Source organism: Nyctereutes procyonoides, unplaced genomic scaffold, assembly GCF_905146905.1.
Source record: "Nyctereutes procyonoides isolate TBG_1078 unplaced genomic scaffold, NYPRO_anot_genome, whole genome shotgun sequence".
Taxonomy (NCBI): domain Eukaryota; kingdom Metazoa; phylum Chordata; class Mammalia; order Carnivora; family Canidae; genus Nyctereutes; species Nyctereutes procyonoides.
In genome coordinates this window covers 25,069,929-25,092,338 of record NW_026575020.1, presented here as the reverse complement: position 1 = coordinate 25,092,338, position 22,410 = coordinate 25,069,929, and the positions used below count along the sequence as shown (strand labels likewise).

The following is a 22,410-nucleotide window of genomic DNA, read 5'->3' as shown; positions in this document are numbered from 1 at the left end:
GCAGCCACACACACACACACACACACACACACACACACACACACACACACCCGCCCAGCCATTAGCACTCAGTGCCGCTTAATTAAGGTAATTAATGTAAAATCATTACCTAATGAGAGGCGGCACCGGCTGTGGTTCACTGGGTGGAAGGCGCCAGCTGCAGGTGTAGGGAAGGGGGGGGAAGGGGCAGATGCCAGGTTGGGTACCCTCCTGCAGGCCTGAGCTTGCTGCACCTGCCCCCCAAGCCTACCATTCCCACTGAGGCCCACTGGGCCAGGCTGAGCCCATTGCTGGCATTCCACAATGGGGCAAAGGGGCTGGCTCTACCTGCCCCAGCCCTGGCCCCGGCCACAGGCTCCACTCTAGAGGCCCACCCCCCTCATCTAAGCCCTATGACTGCTGTCTGGTGCTGCCACTTTTTTTTTTTTTTCCATCAGAATGCCAAAGCTGTTACCAGGCAACCTTGAGATGAAGACCTGCCACAGCCCCGGATTGCTGTCTGGAAATGTGGCAAGCAGATGCTGGTGCCACCTTCTGCCTCTATGACCGTGGGGCAGAGTCCTTTGGGGATTTTGTTGGCCCTGATAGCCTGAATTAGAGTCTGAGGCCATGGTGGGAAGGGCCTGGCGGAAAGGACAGAATTAGCCAGGGTCAAAGCAAGAGTTAAAAGTTTGTCTTCTTCCAGGGCCAGTTCCACAACCTCTGCTTCTAGCTGGGCCTCCAGGCCATACCACTCAGGTCACTTGGGGACTGGAAGAATTACCAATACTGCAGACCAATACCTATGGAGAGCTGGGTAAACTGAGGCCTGCAAGGAAAGGAAACTGCCTAAGGTCACTCCATTAACCACTAGCTACCGTTTTTTGATGAATGAATTTGTTCTGCAAATATAAATTGAGCAATTCCAATGTGCCAGGCTCTGTGCTGGATTCTGGACACAGTTCCCAAGGGACACAGACGTCATAAGTCATGACTCCAGATTGCTCAGCACTGTTGGGATGGAGTGGGAAGCCCAGGGGATGGTAGGAATTCCAGGATGGGGCACACTTCACCAGCCTGGAGCGTTGGAGAAGGCCTTCCAAAGGCCATAATACCTGCTCTGAGGCCTGACAAATGAGAGGTCAGCAGACAGGCCTGGACTGGGAGGCAGGTGGCTATGGCAAACTGGCCGTTGAAGTTTGCCAGGTAGTTTGGGACAGGTGCTTTTTACTGCACAAGAGTGGGAGGTGAGCTAAGGGCCTTCTGGATTGCACTCCTGCCAGAGGCTAGGACTGAAAGTTGTGCCCTTCTGCCCAGGCAGTGGGGGTTGGAATGGGCGAGGCAGCCAGAAGTTCTAGAAGGTGCCCAAGGCTCCTTCAGACTTTGGGAAAAACTTGTGGCTTCTCTCCATTGTGAGTAAGCCCCTACCTGCCCCTCCATGAATTCACAGGGATGGTTAGGGTAGGTAGAGGGATGGAATCCAGGCAGGGGGGATGGGAGAAACCATGGAAAGAGAGGAGCATGTGAAGGACCCACAGATCACATCCCTGATATCACACTGAGCCCCTGCCATGTGACCACAGCTCTGGCTGAAGTCTGGGGATCAAGTCTGGGGCTCAAGTCATGAGGATCAGGTTCAGGGCTTCCAGAGCCCCTAACTCCCCAGCTCTCTGTGTCCTGGACTCCAGCCCCTCCTAACCTGCTTTATCCCCTGCCCCCACCTCCCTTCAGGCCTCAGAGGGCCTCAGAGGGTCTGGGCTGCCCACATGGAGGAGGCCAGCTCAGGCCCTCTGTAATCAGGGAAGGTTTGCCTGTTTTGATTGGGGTCAGGCACTGGGCTGTCTTAAGAGATCCAGAGAAGCCCCTTCAGGATGGGTGAGCACAAGCCCCCCAGCCCATGTGGGTCCCATCCCTTCTCCAGGCAGCCGGTCTCCCCTGAGAGTTCCAGGCCATTCTGGGCCTGGCATGTGCCTCCCATTGCATTTGGCATTCCAAGAACCTTCCCACTGCCAGTCTCCATCTTGGCTTGGCTGCTCTCTGTACCATCTGGAGCCTGGGCACAGCTTCCCATAGTCTCTCCCATAGTACCTCAGGTGGCCTCATTGGAACACAGCTCTCTCATGCCAGGCCAACTGCCAGTCTGATAGCCAGAACCAGGACCAGGCCTCATGTGGACACCAATAGGGTGGTGGGTCAATGGGGTGAGTTTTCCGGGCAACCTCCTCTGTTCTGGCTCCTAGAAGGCTCATCTGAGAGGGATTATGGAGGTGCAGGCAGGTCTGCCCTGTGGATTTCAGCCCCTCTCCCCATCCTCAGAGCAGACTCTGCCCGTCTGATATGGACGGGCATCAGCTCAGATAAGAGCTCAGAGGCTGTCATGTGGGCCTCTGCAGCCCATCTCTCAGTGACCAGGCAAAGCCCCTAGCCTTCTCTGGAACTGTTTCCTTCTCTGTAAAAGGAAATGAACCATATGATGCTGAAAGGCCCTCCCAGCCAGTCCTTCTGATCCTGTGTCTTTCTTCTGGGTTCAGGAAGCCCCCTCATAGGCCAGACTGGGCAGGGCCCCTCAAGCTCTTGAACCTCCTTCCTGCTTCCTGGCAACTGTAGGACCTGGGCCAGAAGGTGGCTCCCAGGCACAGTGCTTCCTAGGCAAAGCCCTGACACACCTGAGGTGGAGCTATCACTGCGGAAAAAGCCACGGTCTTACCAAGGTAGAGCCCAGATCTCCCCAAGAAAGGGGGAGAGGACTGCTAAGCTGTGCCTGTTCTGTGCTGAGCTCCTTATGGGTGGGATCTGACTTAATCCTCACAACCCTATCAACTGTCTATGACCATCCATTTCACACACAAAACTAGGGTTCACAAAGGTCATGTGACTTTCCCAAGGACCTTTCAACTAGTCAGTGATGGAACTGGGTTTGATTGCAGGACTCAAGAGCCTCTGGTTTTCCCCTGGCCCAGGAGACTGGCCCAGGTGTGGCAAATTCAAAGAGGGAGCTCAGTTGGGGATTGTTGGGGGGCTCTACCCCAATTCTTTTTCTCAGCTCAGCCCACCTTCTCCTTTAAGACACTCACCTGGAATTCTTCCAGTTTGGGGGCAGGACCTGGGATGCTACTGCTTGAAGACAAAGCACTAGACCAGGAATCTGGAGTCCAGAGTCCAGAATCCTGGCTTTGTTTTGCATTTACTGTGTGACCCAAAGAGGAACTCTCAACTTTTCTGATTATGAGGTTCCCTTATCTATAGAGTAGAAGTAAATATACTCTGCTCTGCCTCCCTTAGTGAGATTTTGTGAGATCTGAAAGGATAATGGGTGTGAAGGAGCTTTGGAAACTATAAAAGGTCTCATAGGAGAAGCTGTGATGATGCTACTGTTGGGAGTGGGGGAGCCCATGGAGGCGGGGGAGCACATGGATTTTATGGAGTATGTGGATGAGGGAGCAGATGGATGTGGGGGAGAAAGTGGGCATGAGGGTACACGTGTGCCATGCCATGTGTTTGAGGGAACTATGTGCATGCAACCAGGTCTCTGTCAGACTATACACATGGATGTTGGCGACCAGGAGAATGTAGTGGTGCAGGGCTTGTGGCCATCTTCTGGGGGTGGGGCTCACACACCAGAGTCATTCTCGGGCTCATCTGCCTGTGCAGGGTTTTATTCAGGAGATTCTGATATCATCCTATCCACGAATCACACTGTTAGGACATGTTCTGGAGACCCGACTGGCAGCTTCAGAATGGGGACAGACAGGCCAGTCAAGGCTAATGGTCTTGGGGCTGGCAGAGGGCAACCTAAATCCTCCTCACTTCCCATTCAGAAAGGAGTCGGCCCCCTCAAAGTGGCTGCATTTCCTTCCTTGAACTGAACTCATGGTCAGCTGGAAGCTGGGCAGTGCTAGACAGCCCGGGGTCCTGTGGGATTTGTCTTCCCTCTGCTTTATCTACCCCCTACCTGGCCCCCAGCTCCCCTCCCCTTGTCACTGGCTTATGGGTGTGGGAAGACAGCCCTTGTGAGCAGAGCTGACATTTCAATCTGTCTCCCAAGCTCTTCAGATGCCTGCAAATTGCATCAAGACTTCATCACCCTCCTTGTCCAACACTCAGCCCTGTCTGGCCCCTGTCAGGCCTGGTCCTCAAACAAGTGACAAATTATATTGCAGCCACTGCGGCAGGCTGGCAAGTGGGTGCTTGAAACCCAAGGGACCAGAGCCGCACAGACAGCCCCTAGATGAGAACAGGGTGCCTTCTGGATGTGAGCCAGGCAGCCCAGACCCACTCCATCCCATGCTCTCATGGCAGCCCTCACTACCAGGCAGGCTGGAAGCCAGGCTAGCTTGAGGGGGCCATAAGCCTCAGCTCCCAGTTTTCTTAGCCTTACGGGCTCCTGGGGAAGGGAGGGGGAAGAATGGCTGGTGGAAACATAAATCTCAACATCTTCGAAAAAGCCTGGTCTGACCAAAATCCACCCTGCTGCTAAACTTGGTGGGCATGGGGTCCAGAAATAAACATGTCTGGACATCTGGACAGGCGACACCCCCATGAGGTTGGAAGAGAAGGAGTTGCCTTTGCCTCCAGCAAGGCAAGATTTCTGTTACTTTACACCTTAGTGACCTTTTTGCAAGTTCCTTAGCCTCTCTGAGCCTCTGTTTACTTATGGGGATTTTGCCTGTACCTTATAGAAGTGTGGCGAGGAGGAAATAATGCCTGTAAACAGAACAGGGCTTGACACATTGTAGGTGCTCCATGAATGCTAATTGCTATTGCTGTGCTGGCACCACTGGTGGCACTGCTGGTGGCAGAGCAGCAGGATCACGAGCTGGAAGCTGTAGGTCAGAGGATGTTTGTGGCAACTAGGAAAAATGCTAAGTTCATTTCTGCTTCTCTGCTTTTGCCTCCACAGCCATTTCCCTGCAGTGACATCCTCCCTCCCTCCTCCTCTTCCCAGACCAGGCCCCTGCAAGGCCCTCGCAGATCTACCAGCTCCACACTCTCCCTGAGCTTGCAACCCCTCCACTCCCCCCACAGAGGATTCCCGCTGCATGCATTCAGTGCCACTTAAGGCAGATTATATGCTGCCTGGCGTCTCTCGATAATTACAGATTCCACGTGTGTGAGTCTTGTTTGCCCAACTCTAGAATCACAGAATCTCCAAGTTTGAAGGGACCTCATCCAGCCTCTGCCTGCGGCAGGAATTCCCTAAGGAATGTCCCTGGCAGATGGTCAGGCACCCTCTACCCAAACGTGCCCTATAAGGGAGGCTCCTCACGGAGAGCCGATGCTGCCATTCCAGCACCCTGCCTTCAGCCTTCTTTTTGGCCTCAAAGACCTACTAGGTCTTTTCTCCCAGGCAGAGAAGTCCCTAGGGCACATCTGTTCTCATCACCCACAGTCTGAGGGACCCAGAGCACGGCTGTCTCCTGGGACCTGCCTGGGCTCAGCATCCATCCTCTGTGCTTTTCGGCTCACAGGTATCTGGCAAAGAAGGCCTCCAGTGGTCCACACATTCACTCTCTCCACACATCTTTATTGCGACTGGCTATTGAAGAGGGCATTGTGACCCCAAATGCTATCCTGAGCTAAAATGGAGACGTACTGAGAGAAGGGACAGGTGCGGAAGGCCTGATGCAAAAGAACTGACTGGCCTGGCTTGGAAGGCAGAGGGTGGTGGTCCTGAGATCTGAAAGAATGGCCAGCATCACTAGAAGGGCAAGAGAGGGCATTCCTGCATATGCAAGTACCCAGAAGGGTGGAGTGAGGTATAGCATTTGACTACAGAGTGGGCAAATGAGGCTGGCAAAGCCACTGGGCCCAGCTGTGAGCTGAGAACTTTGCACCTTGTCTTCTGGGCAATCTGAAGTCACTAATGTGTTTGGGTAAGAAAGAGGTATAGTCTGATCTGAGTCAGCCAAGACCCAGAGATGAGCTGAGGATAGCAGGGGGGAAGGCCATTCTCCAGGTGAGAAAAACTGGGCAGGGGGTGATGTTCAGAGCTAAGGGATAGAGAGGAGGAGCCAACTGGGATTTGGGGGAGGGAACAGATCTCTGGGCTCCCCATCCAATGTTTCTTGTACTGGGCCACACTGCCACTTCCCCCCAGAGCAGTCTATTGCAGTCCAATCCTCCTTTGACTGAATGAAGGCATGAAGCCCAGAAAGATGCTCCAGGGATTGAGGGCCTGAGGACTGGGGTGATGGTAGAGAGGCCTGGGATAGCCAGAGGGAAGGATTGGAAAAAGAAGCCCAGGGGCACTTGGGTGGCTCAGCCCAGTGGTTGAGTGTTTGCCTTTTGCTCAGGTTATGAATCCCGAGGTCCTGGGATCGAGTCCTGCATCGGGCTCCCTGCATGGAGCCTGCTTCTCCTTCTGCCTATGTCTCTGCCTCTCTTCTGTGTGCCTCTCATGAATAAATAAATAAAATCTTAAAGAAAAAGAAAAGAAAGAAAAGAAAAGAAAAAGAAAAAGAAAGAAAAGAGGCCCAGAAGAGAGAGAAGAGAATGGTGGCCAGCATGTGGAGAGGAGGGTGCACAGTGAAGGGCCTGGCTGAGCAATCAGCAGGGGCTAAGTTAGGGAGGGCCCTGTGGGCCACAGCAAGGCATTTGGACTAGATAGTGGGGTCTTTGTGGGCTATGCGGAGTGCCACCAAAGGATTTCAGTGAGGAAGCACCACATGAGGCCATAGGTTGGGGCTACTAACTGGCTGCAGTTCAGAAATATTGACATGGAGGGAAAAGTGGCTGGAACCCTGCAGGCAGGGAAGCTGGTCAGGAGGCTGCCGTAGTGATCCAAGTGAGCAATAGCAGCGAGGAGCTGTGAAGTGGCAGGGGGGATGAAAAGTAGTAAAAAGATCTGGGTCCAATAGACAGGACCGAATGACTGATTGGTCGTGGAGTGTAAGGGAGGAGGCAAGATGCCAGTTTTGACTATGAGGATGCAGATGAATGGAGAGGGAAGCTGCTGGCTGGGGAAGAGGAAGGCTCAGTATGAGGCAGGCTGGGGGTTGGGGTGCCTGTAAAGTATCCAATGACAGGAGGCATCCAGAGGAAGCTGGGCACATGGGACTGATGCTTAAGACCTCACATGGTGGGCCAGGCCCTTGGACACCATCTAGTTCAACACACCAACTCCATCCCCCAGAGAAATGAAGGGACAGGAAGCAGCTGGTGTCCTGGTGTCACTGAATAGCTTTGGTGACAGAAAGACATGCTTACAAATTCTAGTTCTGCTAATAATCTCTATGTGACCTTGGATAGGAACTTCAGATCCCATCTCACAGGGTTACTGAGATGGTGAAATGAGCTCCTCTTGCACTCAAGTGCCCAGCTCAGGGCCTGGAGGTTCCAGTGGCCAAGCAGCCCTGAGGACAGGCCATGTCTGGGGCCCCCAGGAGACTGTGGGCAGTGGGGCTCAGTTGGCAGGAAGAAGCCTAACTGCTCTACTTTTCACTGTCTATTCCATGGCAGGTCCAGAACATCAGCCTCCGAGAGGGGGAGACGGTGACTGTGGAGGGCCTGGGGGGGCCTGACCCGCTGCCCCTGGCCAACCAGTCTTTCTTACTGAGGGGCCAAGTCATCCGTAGCCCCACCCACCAAGCAGCACTGAGGTTCCAGAGCCTCCCACCACCTGCTGGGCCTGGCACATTCCATTTCCACTACCAAGGTAGGCCTGGGCAGCTGAGGGAAGAACCAGCCCTGACTGGGTACCCTCCTGGGGATCTCTGGTGCTACTATAGGTCTGTGTAGGGGAGGGGGGATGATGGAGGACAGACACAGGTGCCTAGTGAAGTTCTGTACAACTAAAGTTGATAATTACATATTTGACACCTCCCTCCTCCACCTACTACCCTACAGAGAACTGGTTGTGAAGGAGGCCTGACACAGAATCAGGTAGCCCCAGGGGTGCCCACTGCCATTTACTCATTCACTCATTCATTCATTTATTTATTCATCCAGTAAACTCTTCCTAGGTATCTGCTCTTTGCCAAGACTGTGCTGGTCATTGACAATATCAAGATGGCAATATCAACCCTCCAGATCCTTTGCCCTCAAGGAATCCAGAATGTCTAGGGGAGGTGGATACTTAAATAGGCAATAATAATAGAAGCCCTCTCTCCTAAATGCAAGGTGGTCAAGGTCAAAGGGGCTTGATAGTGACCTTCTGGAGGTCCTTAGCTACCAACTTGGTCTTCCTGAACTGCCTCACCCACCCTAGCACCCTAGGGACCCAGTCAGCTCAGAACACCTCTGGAGATAGGGGAGTGGCAAGATAGAATGGGAAAATCACAGACTCAGGGGACGGGCAGATCTGTGTCTAAATCTCCTTCCCATTGGCTGTTGACCTTGGACAGGTCATTTGACCTCTCCAATCCTCCTTTTCCTCTGCTGTACCATGTGACCAATATACTTCCTCCATAAAGGCATGAGGAAGATTATACCAGAGGGTTCCCGTGAAGTGCTTAGCACTTAGCACATTCCGTGAACTTAGTTCTGGTTCCATGAAGGAACCAGAAACAAGTATTAAAGAGCTGGCAGGATAGGAAAGGGAGGGATTGGGGCTTGCCTCTGCCCCTCTTCCATCAGCATCTTTCCTGGCCCTGGCACCCTTTCCCCAGGCAAAGTCTTCTTAATCCCTTGTACTGCTCTGACAGGGTAACCAGTTCAGACTGGGGAGTGCTAATGGGGAAATAATTGGTGTGAACAAGTATAGCATTGCCCTACATTGTCAGGGACCACTTCCACAGCCTTGCAGGGTCCATAGCCCAGGGAGGAGGACAGGCACTGGAGATGGGGATGCTTGGAACCCACCTAAGCAGCACTCACCCCTCCCTAGCCTCTCCACCCAAACTGGGAGAGCAGTCAGGTGTGGCAGCAGGGAGCCTGGTGGTGGGCAGGGGCTGGCCTGGGGCTTGGCAGAGAGAGGCAAGGGGCCAGCTGAGACAAGGGTGAACATCTAGGTGGCCCGGCCAGCCTCCCTAATGGCTCATCAATCCTCTTTAGCAGCGGGCATAATTTCACGCCACGGTAACCTTCTCTCTTGCCGCAAATTCCTCTGCACAAAACCCTGGACCTTCCCTCTGTTGGCCAGACAAAGGTGGCTGAGAGGCAGTGAGCTGGAGGCCCAGGGAGGGGTGCAGACACCAAGGAGGGGCTGGGAGAGCTGGCCCAGTCCTGCCTTCTGCTCAGCTCCCAGAAGTCCTCCCTCCTCGGCCCAGTTTTTGTCAATGATCAGCTCTTTCCTTAATGAGTGTAATTCCCCTAATTATAGGCTGTAATTAGCCCTGATCCCAGAGATGGGAACAGGAGGAGCATGTGCTCACACGCGTGTCTCCCTGGGCTGGAGAAAGAGGGTGCCAGAAGAGGGGACGAGGGGACTGGTATCCATATCACTGCGCTACCCAGGATAATGTTGGAGATCACAAGGATGGGCCCCCACAAGGGCCTCAACTGCAGAACCAGGTTCCAGTTCCCCTCCCACAGCCTCAGGCAGGGTAAGGAAGCAAAGGGCTCTGCCAGGCATGCCCCTCCTCCCTCCTGAGCATTCCTGGCACTGGACTTGGCCCCAGAAACAGACGCCAGGGAGAAAATAGCTCAACAGATTGCAGTCATCCAGGCTCCCTGGGAACGGTAGTCATGGCAACAGGAGGAAGCTCCTCCTGGGAAGTGGCCACGATGGAGTCTGGGGGCTTCCTCATCTGCCCCCAGCCTTCTGTTCTCACCTCATCCCAGTTTCCTAATCTGTGAAATGGGGGACCGCCCTTCCCAGAGTTGTGATAAGAACTCACAGGAAAGGTGTCAGTACATCTGGTTCGTGGCCAGATGTACTGACACCTTTAGACCTCTAGACCTCTCTGGATGTCACCCCCTCCCTGCACTCTGGCTGGAGTGCCTCACACTCTCTTGCCCATCCCATTCTGGCCTGGGGTCTCTCCCCTGGTCATTGTGAATGGCCACCCTAACCGACCAGCCTTGTGTGTCACTCATGGGTTTCTCTGACTCCTGAGCCCTGATTTCTACCTCACTCAGGGAAACAGGTAGGAGAGGGGATTAGAACGCAATGGGCTCCAGAGCCAGGAGCTTCAAGTGTCCTCTCTACTGCTCACTGGCTGTGGGATCAGGACTAGTGCCCCGGTCTCTCTTAACCTCAGTTTTCCTCATCCTTAAGAACCCATGCTTTGCCTTCCTTCTACCCAAGCATGTTGTAGACCTCAAGTAGGAAGAGTATAAAGGCATTTTAGAAGCTGGATGGTGCCTGCAGATGTGAAGTGCTTTTATGAATCAAGATTACTAACAATAACAGCAGGCTGGGACATTTGGTATTTGTTCTGTGCCAGGAATTGCACATGTGTCCTCTCAGTTAACCTCTCATGTAACAGCACCGGATGCAGTACTCTGAATGGGTGGGTAAACAAGGAAACAGAGGCACAGAGAAGTTAGGTAATTTGCCCAAGGTGGCACAGCAAGTAGGGGAGCTTGTATTTTTCAAACCCAGGCAGTCCCCTAAGTGCTGCCCTGCCCTGCCTGCCAATTACAAGTAACCACTCATTGTCATGAGAAGGAAGAGTTAAAACCATCCTCTCCCTTTGCACAAGCCCAGTGACTACAGCCAGGACAGGTGAAAATCACAAAACCCATTTCTGGACCCCATTCTGCTCAGATACAGCCCCTTTTTCTATTTATACAAATCACACAGAAGTTAGCAGAGTTCCTGCCTAGACCTCTCTTTCCATCTTGCCTATTGCCATCAGTAAGGGTGGGCCCCTCCGCCCCAAGATCCTCAATCTAGATGGTCCCCATCCCTCTTACCACCCCCAAGGGTTTTCAGACTCCATAGCCCAGCCTTCACTCAGCCTCTCTCCTTGACCCCTCTGGCCTTCTTTCGCACCTCTCTGGACTCAAGCCCTGACCCCCATCTTTAGTATCATCACCTGGGGCTTGGCTCTATTTTGGGACTTGCCAGGTTGTTTTGTAGGATTTGCTGCCACCATTTGGTTATACTTGGTATGACAATTCCAAAAGTTACCAAGTTTCCCAGGCAACTTGCCCTTCCCCCACTTCCAAGGAAGGCGTGCCCTGCCTCCCCACCCTCGCCCCATCCTGTTTTTAAAAGAAGTCCACAGCCCTTGCCAGTGAATACTGGGAAAGCTTTTACTGTCTGACTTCAGTCGTTCTGGCTGTAATTCCTATTCGTCCCATATAGGAAAAACAGTATGAATACTTACATCAGAATAGACTCATTGCTTCAAGTGCTTTCACATCTCTAAGTCATTCAGCACACATTTCTCAAAGACGGGCTACCAGCTGGATTCCGGGGATACCACGCTGAATAAAATACTATCCCCTCTATTCTCTTAATAACCCTGTAGGTAGGCTGGCATTTTGAAACTCACTAAATAAATGAGAAACTGGGACACAGAGACGCTAAAAAAACCTGCCAAAAACATCAGAAAGCTTGGACCAGAAGCCAAGCCTCCTAACTTCCAGCTCTGTGCTTGCTCCACTAACCAGCTCAGGCTGCTGGAAATATCACTGGCACCTTCTGGGGAGGGGATCAGAGTCTCTCCCAGAATTCCCGACTCTTCCTCTGGCCCCAAGTGACATGTCCAGGCAGGCTGTGGCAAGCCCCTTTTGCCCTGGCTATGATTCAGCCCCCCAACACACACACACACACACACACACACACACACACACACACACACACATCACCCATTTTCCCTCTGCAGCTTATCTCCTGAACTGCCATTTTCCCCGGCGTCCTGCTTATGGAGCTGTGACTGTCACCAGCCTCCACCCAGGAGGCAGCGCCCACTTCTACTGTGCCACTGGCTACCAGCTGAAGGGTGCCAGGCTTCTTACCTGTCTCAATGCCACCCAGCCCTTCTGGGATTCCCAGGAGCCTGTCTGCATTGGTAAGTGGCTCTGGGGGACTCTGCTAAACAGAGGAGTAAGGTGGGGGGCTTATCCCTGCTCTCGGCTGCTGCCTGGAACCTTCCATTTGCTCTCTATAAGGAAGCCAAAAAATGGTCCCATACCTCAGTAGCGTTTATCCAACCTCATTATTGAGTATTTCCTACATAGAGGCACCACAGGTATATAGAGCTGAATTAAACAGGGATCATGCCCTCAAAAAGCCTACAATTCCAGGAAGTGGGGGAAGCAAAAAGCACATGGATCACCAATTTCCAGAGCAGAAATTAAGGAAGCACCAATGAAGACACACAAAGTGACCTGGGCAGGGAGAAAGCAATCATTCTTAGTTGGGTATTTAGGAGGCTTCCTGGGGGAAGTGACATGGAAGATTTGACATTTTAATGGAGGGAACACTTAACAAAGCAGTTAACACAGAGGCAACAAGGTGAGGAAGTGTTCAGGGACTCAAAACAGCCAGGGAAGAGCTCAGAACTGTTCCTCAGGAGAGGCAGCCAGGTGGTAATTAAAGGCCAGGAGTCCAGGAGGCCAGGTGGTGTCTGGAGACCAGGAGGCCAGGAGGCCAGGTGGTGTCTAGAGGCCAGGCAGGCAAGAGGGTCTGAACTTAGACAGTGACTTTGGGAAGGGAGAGGAGGGAGGAGGTCCCAGAGATACTGACAAACGGAGGGGGGCAAGTGGAAGGAGACATCCTCCCAGGTTCTGGATCTGCACGACCAGGAAGTCTGAGGTTGCTGCCAGTGAAGAGGGGCTTCTTGGCAGAAGGAAGATGGGGAGTTTAGTCTGCAGTGTGCAAGGCAGCTTGGGTATCTTTTCTTTTCTCTCCTTTTCTTTTTAATAGCTTGGGCTCTTGAACCTTACTCCATCTTATAAATGCTTCCTGGGTGCTAGGCACAAGCAGAAGTGAATAAGCCAGATCTGGTCTCTGCCCTCAAGGAGCTCTCTGGCAAGCAGGAAAACCAGCATGTAGCAAGCTCTGTGCAGACCAAGCTGTGATGGGGTGAATTCAGGGCATGGTCAGGATCCAAGTGAGGGAGAGCTGCTCCAAGATGAGGAAGGAGGCAAAGAAAGCTTCCCAGGGAGAGCGCATGGAAGGATTATAAGAATGTTAGCTCAGGGAAGTGGAGTGGATCCTGAGGACAGCATATACAAAGATGTGGAGGCAGAAAGCAGCACGCTAGAGGACAGGACAAGCAAGGTACATGGGATGGGGCTGAAGCCAAGTCAGGAGAAAGCCGGCTTCATGAAGGGTTCGAATGGCCCCTCAAGCTTAGATGACTTGGAGGTAACAGGGAACCCCAGACACATTTAAGTGAAGGGTGGGCATGCTCACATTCACAGGGCAGTTCTGTTCTGAGACCAAGAAGAAAGATGGGTCTTGCCCTCTCTGCAGAGAAGCAGAGAAGAAAAGCACCACAACACCCCCAGCCCCAGGAGTTTTATTAAATTTAAAAATTCTGCCATCTTGAACATCCAGAGACAAAGAGGCCATGTTCTGGCCAGGGCAGCCTGGTCTCTGAGAGCAAACAGGCTCCAGAGCTGTGTGTCTAGGAGAGGAAAGTGCTGCCTGAAACCAACCACACTCCTGTTGTCTTTGAAACCCCTTCTCTGGCCCTGCTCAACTGCCAGATGCTTGTGGCCAAGTAACCCACAAGCCCCATCAGTGATGGGGCTAGGTGAGCTGCTCAGCCTCCCCTTGGAAAAAGGACAGTACCAGGCCAGGGGGCTCAGTCCAGGAACCATGGTGGTAGTGATGCTATCTCAGGAAGTATGCGAGGCCAGGCCCTAGGTAGCAATGTCTGCTGAGGGCAGAAGATTTGGAGGTGATGCCATGTATACCAGTAGTTTGTCAGCCTATGTCTAGTCCTGCCCTCTTTTTTACATTCATTAACTCATTTTATTCAACCAACACTGAATACCAACTCTGTTCCTGGCCTGAAAAAGACTTGGCACCTGCCCCAGGGGGTCCTAGTTAAGGAACATATCCAAATAATAATGGGTTTTAGGGACGTGGCATGAGGTAGAAGCAGCAGATATACCCAAGAAGGTGGGAGGCCCTGGGTAAGGGGCTTGAAGGCTCTGCCTGCGGGGGCGGAGAGTGGGGAAGGCCTCCCAGAGTCAGCAGAGAGGGAAGGTGACTTACCTAGGGCCACTTGGCTAGACCATGGCAGATCTACCACAGTCAAAGGAGTTGAATAATCCCAGATGAGTGAAAGGTTAGGAGGTAGGATTCTGGAGTCCAGGCTGTCTGGGGCTGCAGGATCACAGGGGCCAAGGATTGACCTTAGGCACCAGGAACGCACAGAGGGCTCAAGAGCAGGGGTGTGTGGGCAGGCTTGGTAGGGCATTCAGAATCCAGTGGAGCTGGGACCAAAAGCCAGCCCACAGTCTGTGCCCTGTCTCACAGCTGCCTGCGGTGGAGTGACCCGCAATGCCACCACTGGCCGCATTGTCTCCCCGGGTTTCCCGGGCAACTACAGCAACAATCTCACCTGCCACTGGTTGCTTGAGGCCCCAGAAGGCCAGAGGCTGCACTTACATTTTGAGAAGGTTTCCCTGGCGGAGGATGATGACAGGTAAGGAGAGTCCTGGTGGGATGGGAGCGTGCAGCCTACTAAGGCCCCACAACAAGGATGGATCCCAAGCCTAGGCCCCACACCTTCTAGGGCAGTGACACCAGCCAAACCTCTGCTCTCTCTCTTGGCCCAGGCTCATCATCCGTAATGGGGACAATGTGGAGGCTCCTCCAGTGTATGATTCCTATGAGGTGGAGTACTTGCCCATTGAGGGACTGCTCAGCTCTGGCCGACACTTCTTCGTGGAACTCAGTACTGACAGCAGTGGGGCAGCCGCAGGCATGGCCCTTCGCTATGAGGGTGAGCCTGCTGGGGCCTCACAGGGGTGGAGGGCTTGAGTCTAGGACCTCTTCTCTCACACACACACCCCCATCCCATCATCACTCCTTCCAACTTAGCCCTCGCTCACCTAGCACTTAGGTGCTCCCCTCTCTCTCCCTCCCTTCCAGTTCTTAGGGATTCCTACCCTGGTCTTGCAGGAGACCCTTGCCTGGACCCAGGCCCTCTAGTCCAAGAGAATGAAACCTCAAGAGTTTGAAGAACAAAAAAGGCCCCAACCCTTAGAGAAGAAAATTGCTGCAGGAGACATTCTAGAACCACCCATGCCTGCATGCATTCATTCATTCATTCATTCATTCATTCAAAAAACCATTTATTGAATGCCCTGCGTGTATGAAGCACAAAACTAGGTGCTGGGAATACAATGGTGATCAAGCCTGCCTCCTGAGCAGGGTATGATAGGGTATGGTGCTCTGGGCATCCTGCCCCTGCTGCAAGCCTAGGACATACATTTGCGATCAGGAAGATAAAGGCCTTGGGGCGGGAGGCTCCCCCTTCTCCCCATTTGCCCCAGTTGAGGCTAAGCTGGGCTGGCCCCTGTGGTTTGCAGCCTTCCAGCAGGGCCACTGCTATGAGCCCTTTGTCAAATATGGCAACTTCAGCAGCAGTGCCCCCTCCTATCCCGTGGGCTCCACCGTGGAGTTCAGCTGTGACCCTGGCTACACCCTGGAGCAGGGTTCCATCATCATCGAGTGCATTGACCCCCACGACCCCCAGTGGAATGAGACAGAGCCAGCCTGCCGAGGTCAGTAGGGACCTGTGGAGGACAGACCTGCCCGGGGCAGGGAGCAGGGTGGGGACCAGAGCCAGCTGCAGAACCTGGGGCCAGAGGGGCCCTGTGACATGTGTGATTCAAGCCCCCACCTAAGGAGGAGGTGGGGGCTCCCAGGAATGGGTAGGCACTCCTGTGGGTTGGTGGCAGCCCCAGGGCATAGCACTGGATGGGGGGGATGTGGAGGGGATGCACCTCCTGGGCCTCCCCTGCCTTCCAGCTGTGTGCAGTGGGGAGATTACAGACTCAGCTGGAGTGGTGCTCTCCCCCAACTGGCCGGAGCCTTATAGCCGGGGGCAGGACTGCATCTGGGGTGTTCACGTAGAAGAGGACAAGCGCATCATGCTGGACATCCGAGTGTGAGTGCCCACTGGGCAAGGCTGAGCCAGTTCCTGAGCTCTGGGGTCATTTCTTGCCCAGATCACCCTGGAGTCCCTAGGCCCACCCTCCCTGACAGTCCTCCTCCACAGGCTGCGCATAGGCCCTGGTGATGTGCTTACCTTCTATGATGGGGACGACCTGACAGCCCGGGTCTTGGGCCAGTACTCAGGACCCCGTGGCCACTTCAAGCTCTTTACCTCCATGGCTGACGTCACCATACAGTTCCAGTCAGACCCCGGGGCCTTGGTGCTGGGCTACCAGCAGGGCTTTGTCATCCACTTCTTTGGTGAGCTTGCCCCTGCCCTGCCTGCCCCACCACCTGGGGGAGGGAATGCCAGAACACAGATCCCAAACCATGGCAAGTCAGAGAGGCCAGGGCAATGAGCCTGAGTGCTCTTAATCTGACGAGGGAAAGCTGGAAAAGCTCCAGGCATCACCTGAAGGAAGCCAGTCTAATTCTCCATCTTCCCTGAGGGCCCAGTCAAAGGGAACCTTCTGTTGCAGCAAGAGAGATTTGGGTAGGCATCAGGAAGACCTTCATAACAAAGAGGAAACTCAGAAAGGTGTTTGTTTCTACCTTCTAACAATCTTTAAGAGAAGTGGCAATTTCCCCACCCTCCTCTCTCAGGCATGAGGAACTGGCCAACGTGCTTTTGAAAGTAAAGCCCAGGGGCACCTGAGTGGCTCAGTTGGTTGAGCATCTGCTTTCAGCTCAGGTTTTGATCTGGGGGTCCTAGGATCAAGCCCCTCATCAGGCTCCCTACTTGTGGGGAGACTGCTTCTCCCTCTGCCTCTCTCTCTCTCTCATGAATAAAATCTTAAAAAAGGAAGGAAGGAAGGAAGGAAGGAAGGAAGGAAGGAAGGAAGGAAGGAAGGAAGGAAGGAAGGAAGGAAGGAAGAAAGAAAGGCATAAAGCCAAAATGATAACCCCTGAACCTAAGAGACAGAATGATGTCAGGTACAGGCAAGGAGGGGCCCTTGAACATGAAGGAATGCATTGCTGGGCCTGCCCAGGCCAGGCTAGGCCCAGGCCAAACTGGCAGGAGCTGGGGTGCCCTTGTGGTGAGGGAGGCTAGCACAGTCACTTTAGTGATGGCTGAGGGCCTGCATCTTGCTGCCCCTATGCCCCCCAGAGGTGCCCCGCAATGACACATGTCCGGAGCTGCCTGAGATCCCCAATGGCTGGAAGAGCCCATCTCAGCCTGAGCTGGTACATGGCACTGTCGTCACTTACCAGTGCTACCCTGGCTACCAGGTGGTAGGGTCCAGTGTCCTCATGTGCCAGTGGGACCTAACCTGGAGCGAGGACCTGCCCTCCTGCCAGAAAGGTGAGTGTACCTGTTCTCCACATTTCCCTCTTCAAAGCAAGATACGAGGCTCTCTCCTGGATTCTGAACCAGACTTCAGCTGTTGCCAGCTAGTACCCTTGAACTTCCTCCCCCTTTCATAGCCTCAGTTTTCTCATCTATGAAATGGGGATAGTACCTTTTCAAAGGGTTATCCACCAAGCATTTCAAATATTTCCTTCCTGATGTATGACCAGTGTATGTTGACTCTAATGGATAGGAAGAGGGCAGCCCGGGTGGCTCAGCGGTTTAGCGCCGCCTTCAGCCCAGGGTGTGATCCTGAAGGCCCGGGATCGAGTCCCACGTCGGGCTCTCTGCATGGAGCCTGCTTCTCCTTCTGCCTATGTCTCTGCCTCTCTCTGTGTGTCTCTCATGAATAAATAAATATTTTTTAAAAATCAAAAAAATAATGGATAAGAAGGGGACAGATGAGGGATGCACCAGCAAGATGGCAGGGACAGATAAATAGGCACCACAGCCACATATCATGAAGATATTGGCTGGCTTGGAACAAAGCCAGGGTGGACTGGCTTCTGTTGAGTTCTATCTGGGCTACTTTCCCCCATTACCCCCCCTACCCATAGTGACTTCTTGCCATGACCCTGGGGATGTGGAGCACAGCCGACGCCTCATATCTAGCCCCAAATTTCCTGTGGGGGCCACCGTGCAGTATATCTGCGACCAGGGTTTTGTACTGACTGGTAGTGCCATCCTCACCTGCCATGACCGTCAAGCAAGCAGCCCCAAGTGGAGCGACCGGGCCCCCAAATGTCTCCGTAAGTGTCAAATGGTTATGAGGGGAAAATTCTGGTAGGAGACAAAAGATGCCACCTCTGGAGACTAGAGGCCTGGCACCCTCACTGGGCTCTGCCTGCTTTGCAGTAGAACAGCTCAAGCCATGCCACGGCCTCAGCGCCCCTGAGAATGGTGCCCACAGTCCTGAGAAGCGGCTACACCCAGCTGGGGCGACTGTCCACTTCTCATGCGCCCCTGGCTACGTGCTGAAGGGCCAGGCCAGCATCAAATGTGTGCCCGGGCACCCTTCACATTGGAGTGATCCCCCACCCATCTGTAGGGCTGGTGAGTGTTTTGCCACCCTCAGAACTCCTGTCTGTCCCCAGGCGCCTGGGTGGCGCAGTTGGTTGAGTGTCTGACTCTTGGTTTTGGCTCAGGTCATGATCTCATGGTTGTGGGATCAGGCCCCACATTGGACTCTGAGCTCAGCTTGGAGTCTGCCTACAATTCTCTTTCCCTCTCCCTCTGCCCCTTCCCATTCATGTGTGCATCTCTCTCTCTCTCTCTCTCTCTCTCAAATAAATAAATAAATCTTAAAAAAAAAAACCTCCTGCCAGTCCTACAGGGCTGCTCTAGCATAGACACCAAATATTAAGAACCAGAACCCCCTGCCCACATGCCCTTTGTGTTACCCTTAGTCTCCCCAGTCTTTGCCAGATCTTTCTGATCTGGTGACACCAAGACAAATGCTGGAGTAGACTCTCCTTGGACAAATCCATCCCATGATCAGTCTACTCCCTGCCTTAGTGGTTGGCCCATTGGTCTCACCTCTGCCCTTGGCCCTCCCCTCTTGTTCCAGCCTCTCTGGATGGGTTCTACAGCGGCCGCAGCCTGGATGGTGAGCCCCCCCCTTGAGGGCCAGGGAAATAGTCTCCCTGGCCCTGGCTCTCACAGCTCCCAGGCCATGGGTTCCCCAAGAAGGGAGGGCAGAGAAAGAGAGAGGTCTGGGACCAGCAGAGCAAAAGTTAGAAGCTAGAGGGAGCTGGTTACCTGGATTCTCCTGGGCAGAGGTTAGGGCAGATATGGGCTCTGGATCATAGGGACTTCTGCCCCAATCCCATCCACTGTGTTTCAGTTGCCAAGGCACCTGCTGCCTCCAGCACCCTGGATGTTGCCCATGTTGCAGCCGCCATTTTCTTGCCACTGGTGGTGATGGCGCTCTTGGTAGGAGGTGTGTACCTCTACTTCTCTAGGTGAGTCTGGTTTCCCTTCCTGCCCTATATATCCAACTCACTCCTGCCCAGCACTTCTGACTCACAGGCTTCTCTGTCCCACAGGCTCCAGGGGAAAAGCCCCCTGCGGCTGCCCCGGACACGACCCCGTCCCTATGACCGCATTACTGTGGAGTCAGCATTTGACAATCCAACTTATGAGATTGGAGTAAGTGCCCATGCCATTCTTTGCACCCTTTCCAAGGATCTAATTCTATTCTCCCTTGGGCAGGTACCCCTGAGGGTCCCTCCAAGCCCCCTCACTCTTTCCCTTTTCCTTGGGCAGGTGGACTATGGGCCGGCAAACCTTATACAAGTTTCCAACTCCCAGCAGTCTCTTTACTTTGCAGGAGACGAAAGAATATGAAGTCTCCATTTAGATGGGGGCAGCTTGGAGAAGCCAGCTCAACCCAACATCACAGCCCAGCAGCAAAGTTTCCAGCTTCCTGCTGTCCCTACACCTCCTGTACATACCATCTGGGAAGAGACGCCACCAATCCCTCAAGAAGTCGTGCCCTTCCCCACCTGCAATGCCCACCAGGGCCTATATTCTTGGTACTGCTGCCCACATAGGACCCTTCCTTGGGTTCAAATCAGGGGGCATCTGCCTCTGGGCAGAGCACAGCTGGAGTACATACATCAAGTACCAGCATTCTCCTGACCCTCCTTCATGCCCTGGACCTCTAGCCTGGAATTCACAAGCAGAGGAAGCACACCTCTCTTCAGGTTAACCACCATTCAGGCTAGCATGTGGCATCCTGCAGCAAGGCGAACTTGAGGGTGGTGGAGACTGCACCAGGGTGCCCCTCACAGGGCTATCACCAGTGGCCAAAGCTGCTGTCAACAATGACCTCTGGGTAGTCCTGGCATGCTGACATCAGCCCCTCGGGGAGGTCTCTAATCCTTCTCTAAGGCCCCAGGAATGGACAGTTCTGCTTTCTGGAGGCAAAAATTCTAAGGGACCCAAAGGTGTTTAGGGACCCTACCCCACGCTCAGGTTGGGCTTCCCTAGGCACTCATGCTCCACACCAAAGCAGGACACCCCACTGCTGCCCTGGCAGCCCTACATGCCAAGGAGAGGGAGATCTTACCCTAATGTCGATCTGGCTTTACAAACATCTTTCCCACTAGTCCCTCCTCCAACCCCAGCCACCTACCAGTCTTCCCTCATGGCCACTGTGTTTTGGGATAAGGGGAATGGGCAGGCACATTCTGGAGAGGAGCAGAGGTCCAAGGGCCCAGATATTTGGCATGGAACAGAGGGTTAGAGACCCACAGAAGAGACCCAGGAGTTGGCTACAGGCCAGTTTGTACATGTAATGTATTATATGGGGTCTGGGCTCCAGCCAGAGAACAATCTTCTATTTCTGTTGTTTCCTTATTAAAACGGTGTTTTTGGAAAAAAAAAAAAAAGCAATGGTCAGGTAGATGGTGCTTTCTTGGAGGGAAAGGAGGTGGGAAATCAATGGGATGCGGACTTCAAGACCAGAAGGCATGCTGGGTCCACCAATTGATCACTCTGACATTTTATCAAAAATAAGTTACATGCAGGTGCTTCAAAGACTACTGTCCCCACAAGGTCAGTACAACAGATGGCAGGTGAAATAAGATGCCCCAGTGGCTGATCCACAGGGGGTTGGGAGCCCAGGAACCCAACTGCTTACCTACCCGCAATGTTTCCTTTCTTTCTTTTTGCTAGGTCCAGTACTATAGGCCGGCACACTCCCAAGCCCCTCCCCAATGCCACTGTATTGTTGACAAGGCCCAGGAAGTCTGACACCTCTTTTCTCCTTTCTTCTTTCCCCTTCTTTCCCAGCTAGCAAGACTTAGGAAATTGGAATAAGAATTGGAGACTGAACCTCTAAACATGAGGCCCTAGTCCATCTTGGCCTCGAGGAATATCCAGACTATCAGGAGGAGGGGCAGTGCAGTTTAGGGCAGGGACTTGGCTCCTATTTTAGCAAAAGTCTATCTATGGGCTCCAGAAAGAAGTTGGCTGGAGAGGATCTGTTTAAGTTTGACCTGTTTGGTCACTTATAGCCCCGATGCCTCTTCTCTATGGTTCCCAGCATGTTTTGAGATGAAAGTGCTAGCCCAGCCTTGGCCCCCAGCACACACATCCATGCTTAGAGGTGTGTGCTGTGTGGCTGCTCTCCAGGGTAAGAGCAAGAGACAGGCAATGGAGTTATGGATACTCAGGAGGCAGAAGACAAAATCCCTGAAGGAAATAATGGCAGCAACCAGCACATTCTACTTCCACAGTCTTCCAACAGAGAGGCCTTGATCACTCATGGCTGCCCACCTCCCACTCTACCCATCTTGAAGGCTGGAGAAGCTCCAGTCCATGTAGAGTGTAGTGCCTATATTAACCACAAGAGGTCACTTCAGAAGATATCTGTATCCCACCTGCTAGCTCTCCTCAATCCCCCTTGAGCAACCCGGGCTGGAGCTCTCCAAGGTGGCACATTTCCAAACGCTGAGCTGACCTCCCCTTCCCAAGTTCTAAGAGGAAGGTGTGTAGAGTGATTAGTTCCCCTGGCACTTGTCAGTAGAGCCAAGTATTATTTCCCTCGTTAACCCACCACCTGTTCCTGTTTTCCACTGCAAATAATGATGTTGATCAAAGCAAAGTCTTGCTCACTGGGCACAGACCAACAGACTATTTATCTGCCCCATAATACTTTCAGGCTGACAGCAGCACAGTTGGGCCCTGAGCAGTAAGAAGCTAGTGAGAGAGGGCCCATGGCTTCCAACTTCTGAGGGCCTGTGGCATGAAACAAAACCTCAGAAGATGTGAGGTCTGGCCACTTTCTTACAACTAGCTCACCCCTACTCTCTCTGATGGTTGCCTCTCTGGTCCATAGCCACTAGGATTTCGTGTTTGCAGAGGCTGGTAGAGGGCAGAAAGCAGCCAATCTAGATGACATCTACATGACAGATAAGGCCCATGACCTTATCATTCTTCCTAGGCACCAAGAGGAACACCAGAAAAGTCAGAAAAACAGAAATATTGAGACCACACACTGACATCCCCACCCTAACTCATCCTCTTCGCTATCCCAAAAGAATATCTGCTGCTGTTGTGAGCAGCAACA

General features: G+C 53.1%; 1 protein-coding gene across 4 annotated transcripts in view; it reads left to right on the top strand.

Annotated features, from left to right (window-relative positions):
- The window catches only part of SEZ6 (seizure related 6 homolog), a 45,448-nt gene extending 24,750 nt beyond the window's left edge, over positions 1-20,698 (top strand). Inside the window, exons 4-17 of one of the 4 annotated variants that reach the window (XM_055319699.1) lie at positions 7,438-7,633; positions 11,694-11,879; positions 14,303-14,471; positions 14,605-14,771; positions 15,361-15,555; positions 15,803-15,941; positions 16,053-16,249; positions 17,097-17,291; positions 17,894-18,085; positions 18,192-18,389; positions 18,904-18,942; positions 19,180-19,297; positions 19,382-19,484; positions 19,666-20,698. In XM_055319699.1, coding sequence (XP_055175674.1) covers positions 7,438-7,633; positions 11,694-11,879; positions 14,303-14,471; positions 14,605-14,771; positions 15,361-15,555; positions 15,803-15,941; positions 16,053-16,249; positions 17,097-17,291; positions 17,894-18,085; positions 18,192-18,389; positions 18,904-18,942; positions 19,180-19,297; positions 19,382-19,484; positions 19,666-19,695 — 2,124 coding nt within the window. In that variant the 3' untranslated portion in view covers positions 19,696-20,698. Of the gene's footprint in view, positions 1-7,437; positions 7,634-11,693; positions 11,880-14,302; positions 14,472-14,604; positions 14,772-15,360; positions 15,556-15,802; positions 15,942-16,052; positions 16,250-17,096; positions 17,292-17,893; positions 18,086-18,191; positions 18,390-18,903; positions 18,943-19,179; positions 19,298-19,381; positions 19,485-19,649 lie in introns of all 4 variants that reach the window. The other 3 variants (XM_055319690.1, XM_055319719.1, XM_055319708.1) reach the window with 3 other exon arrangements.
- Positions 20,699-22,410: the final 1,712 nt, after the last annotated feature.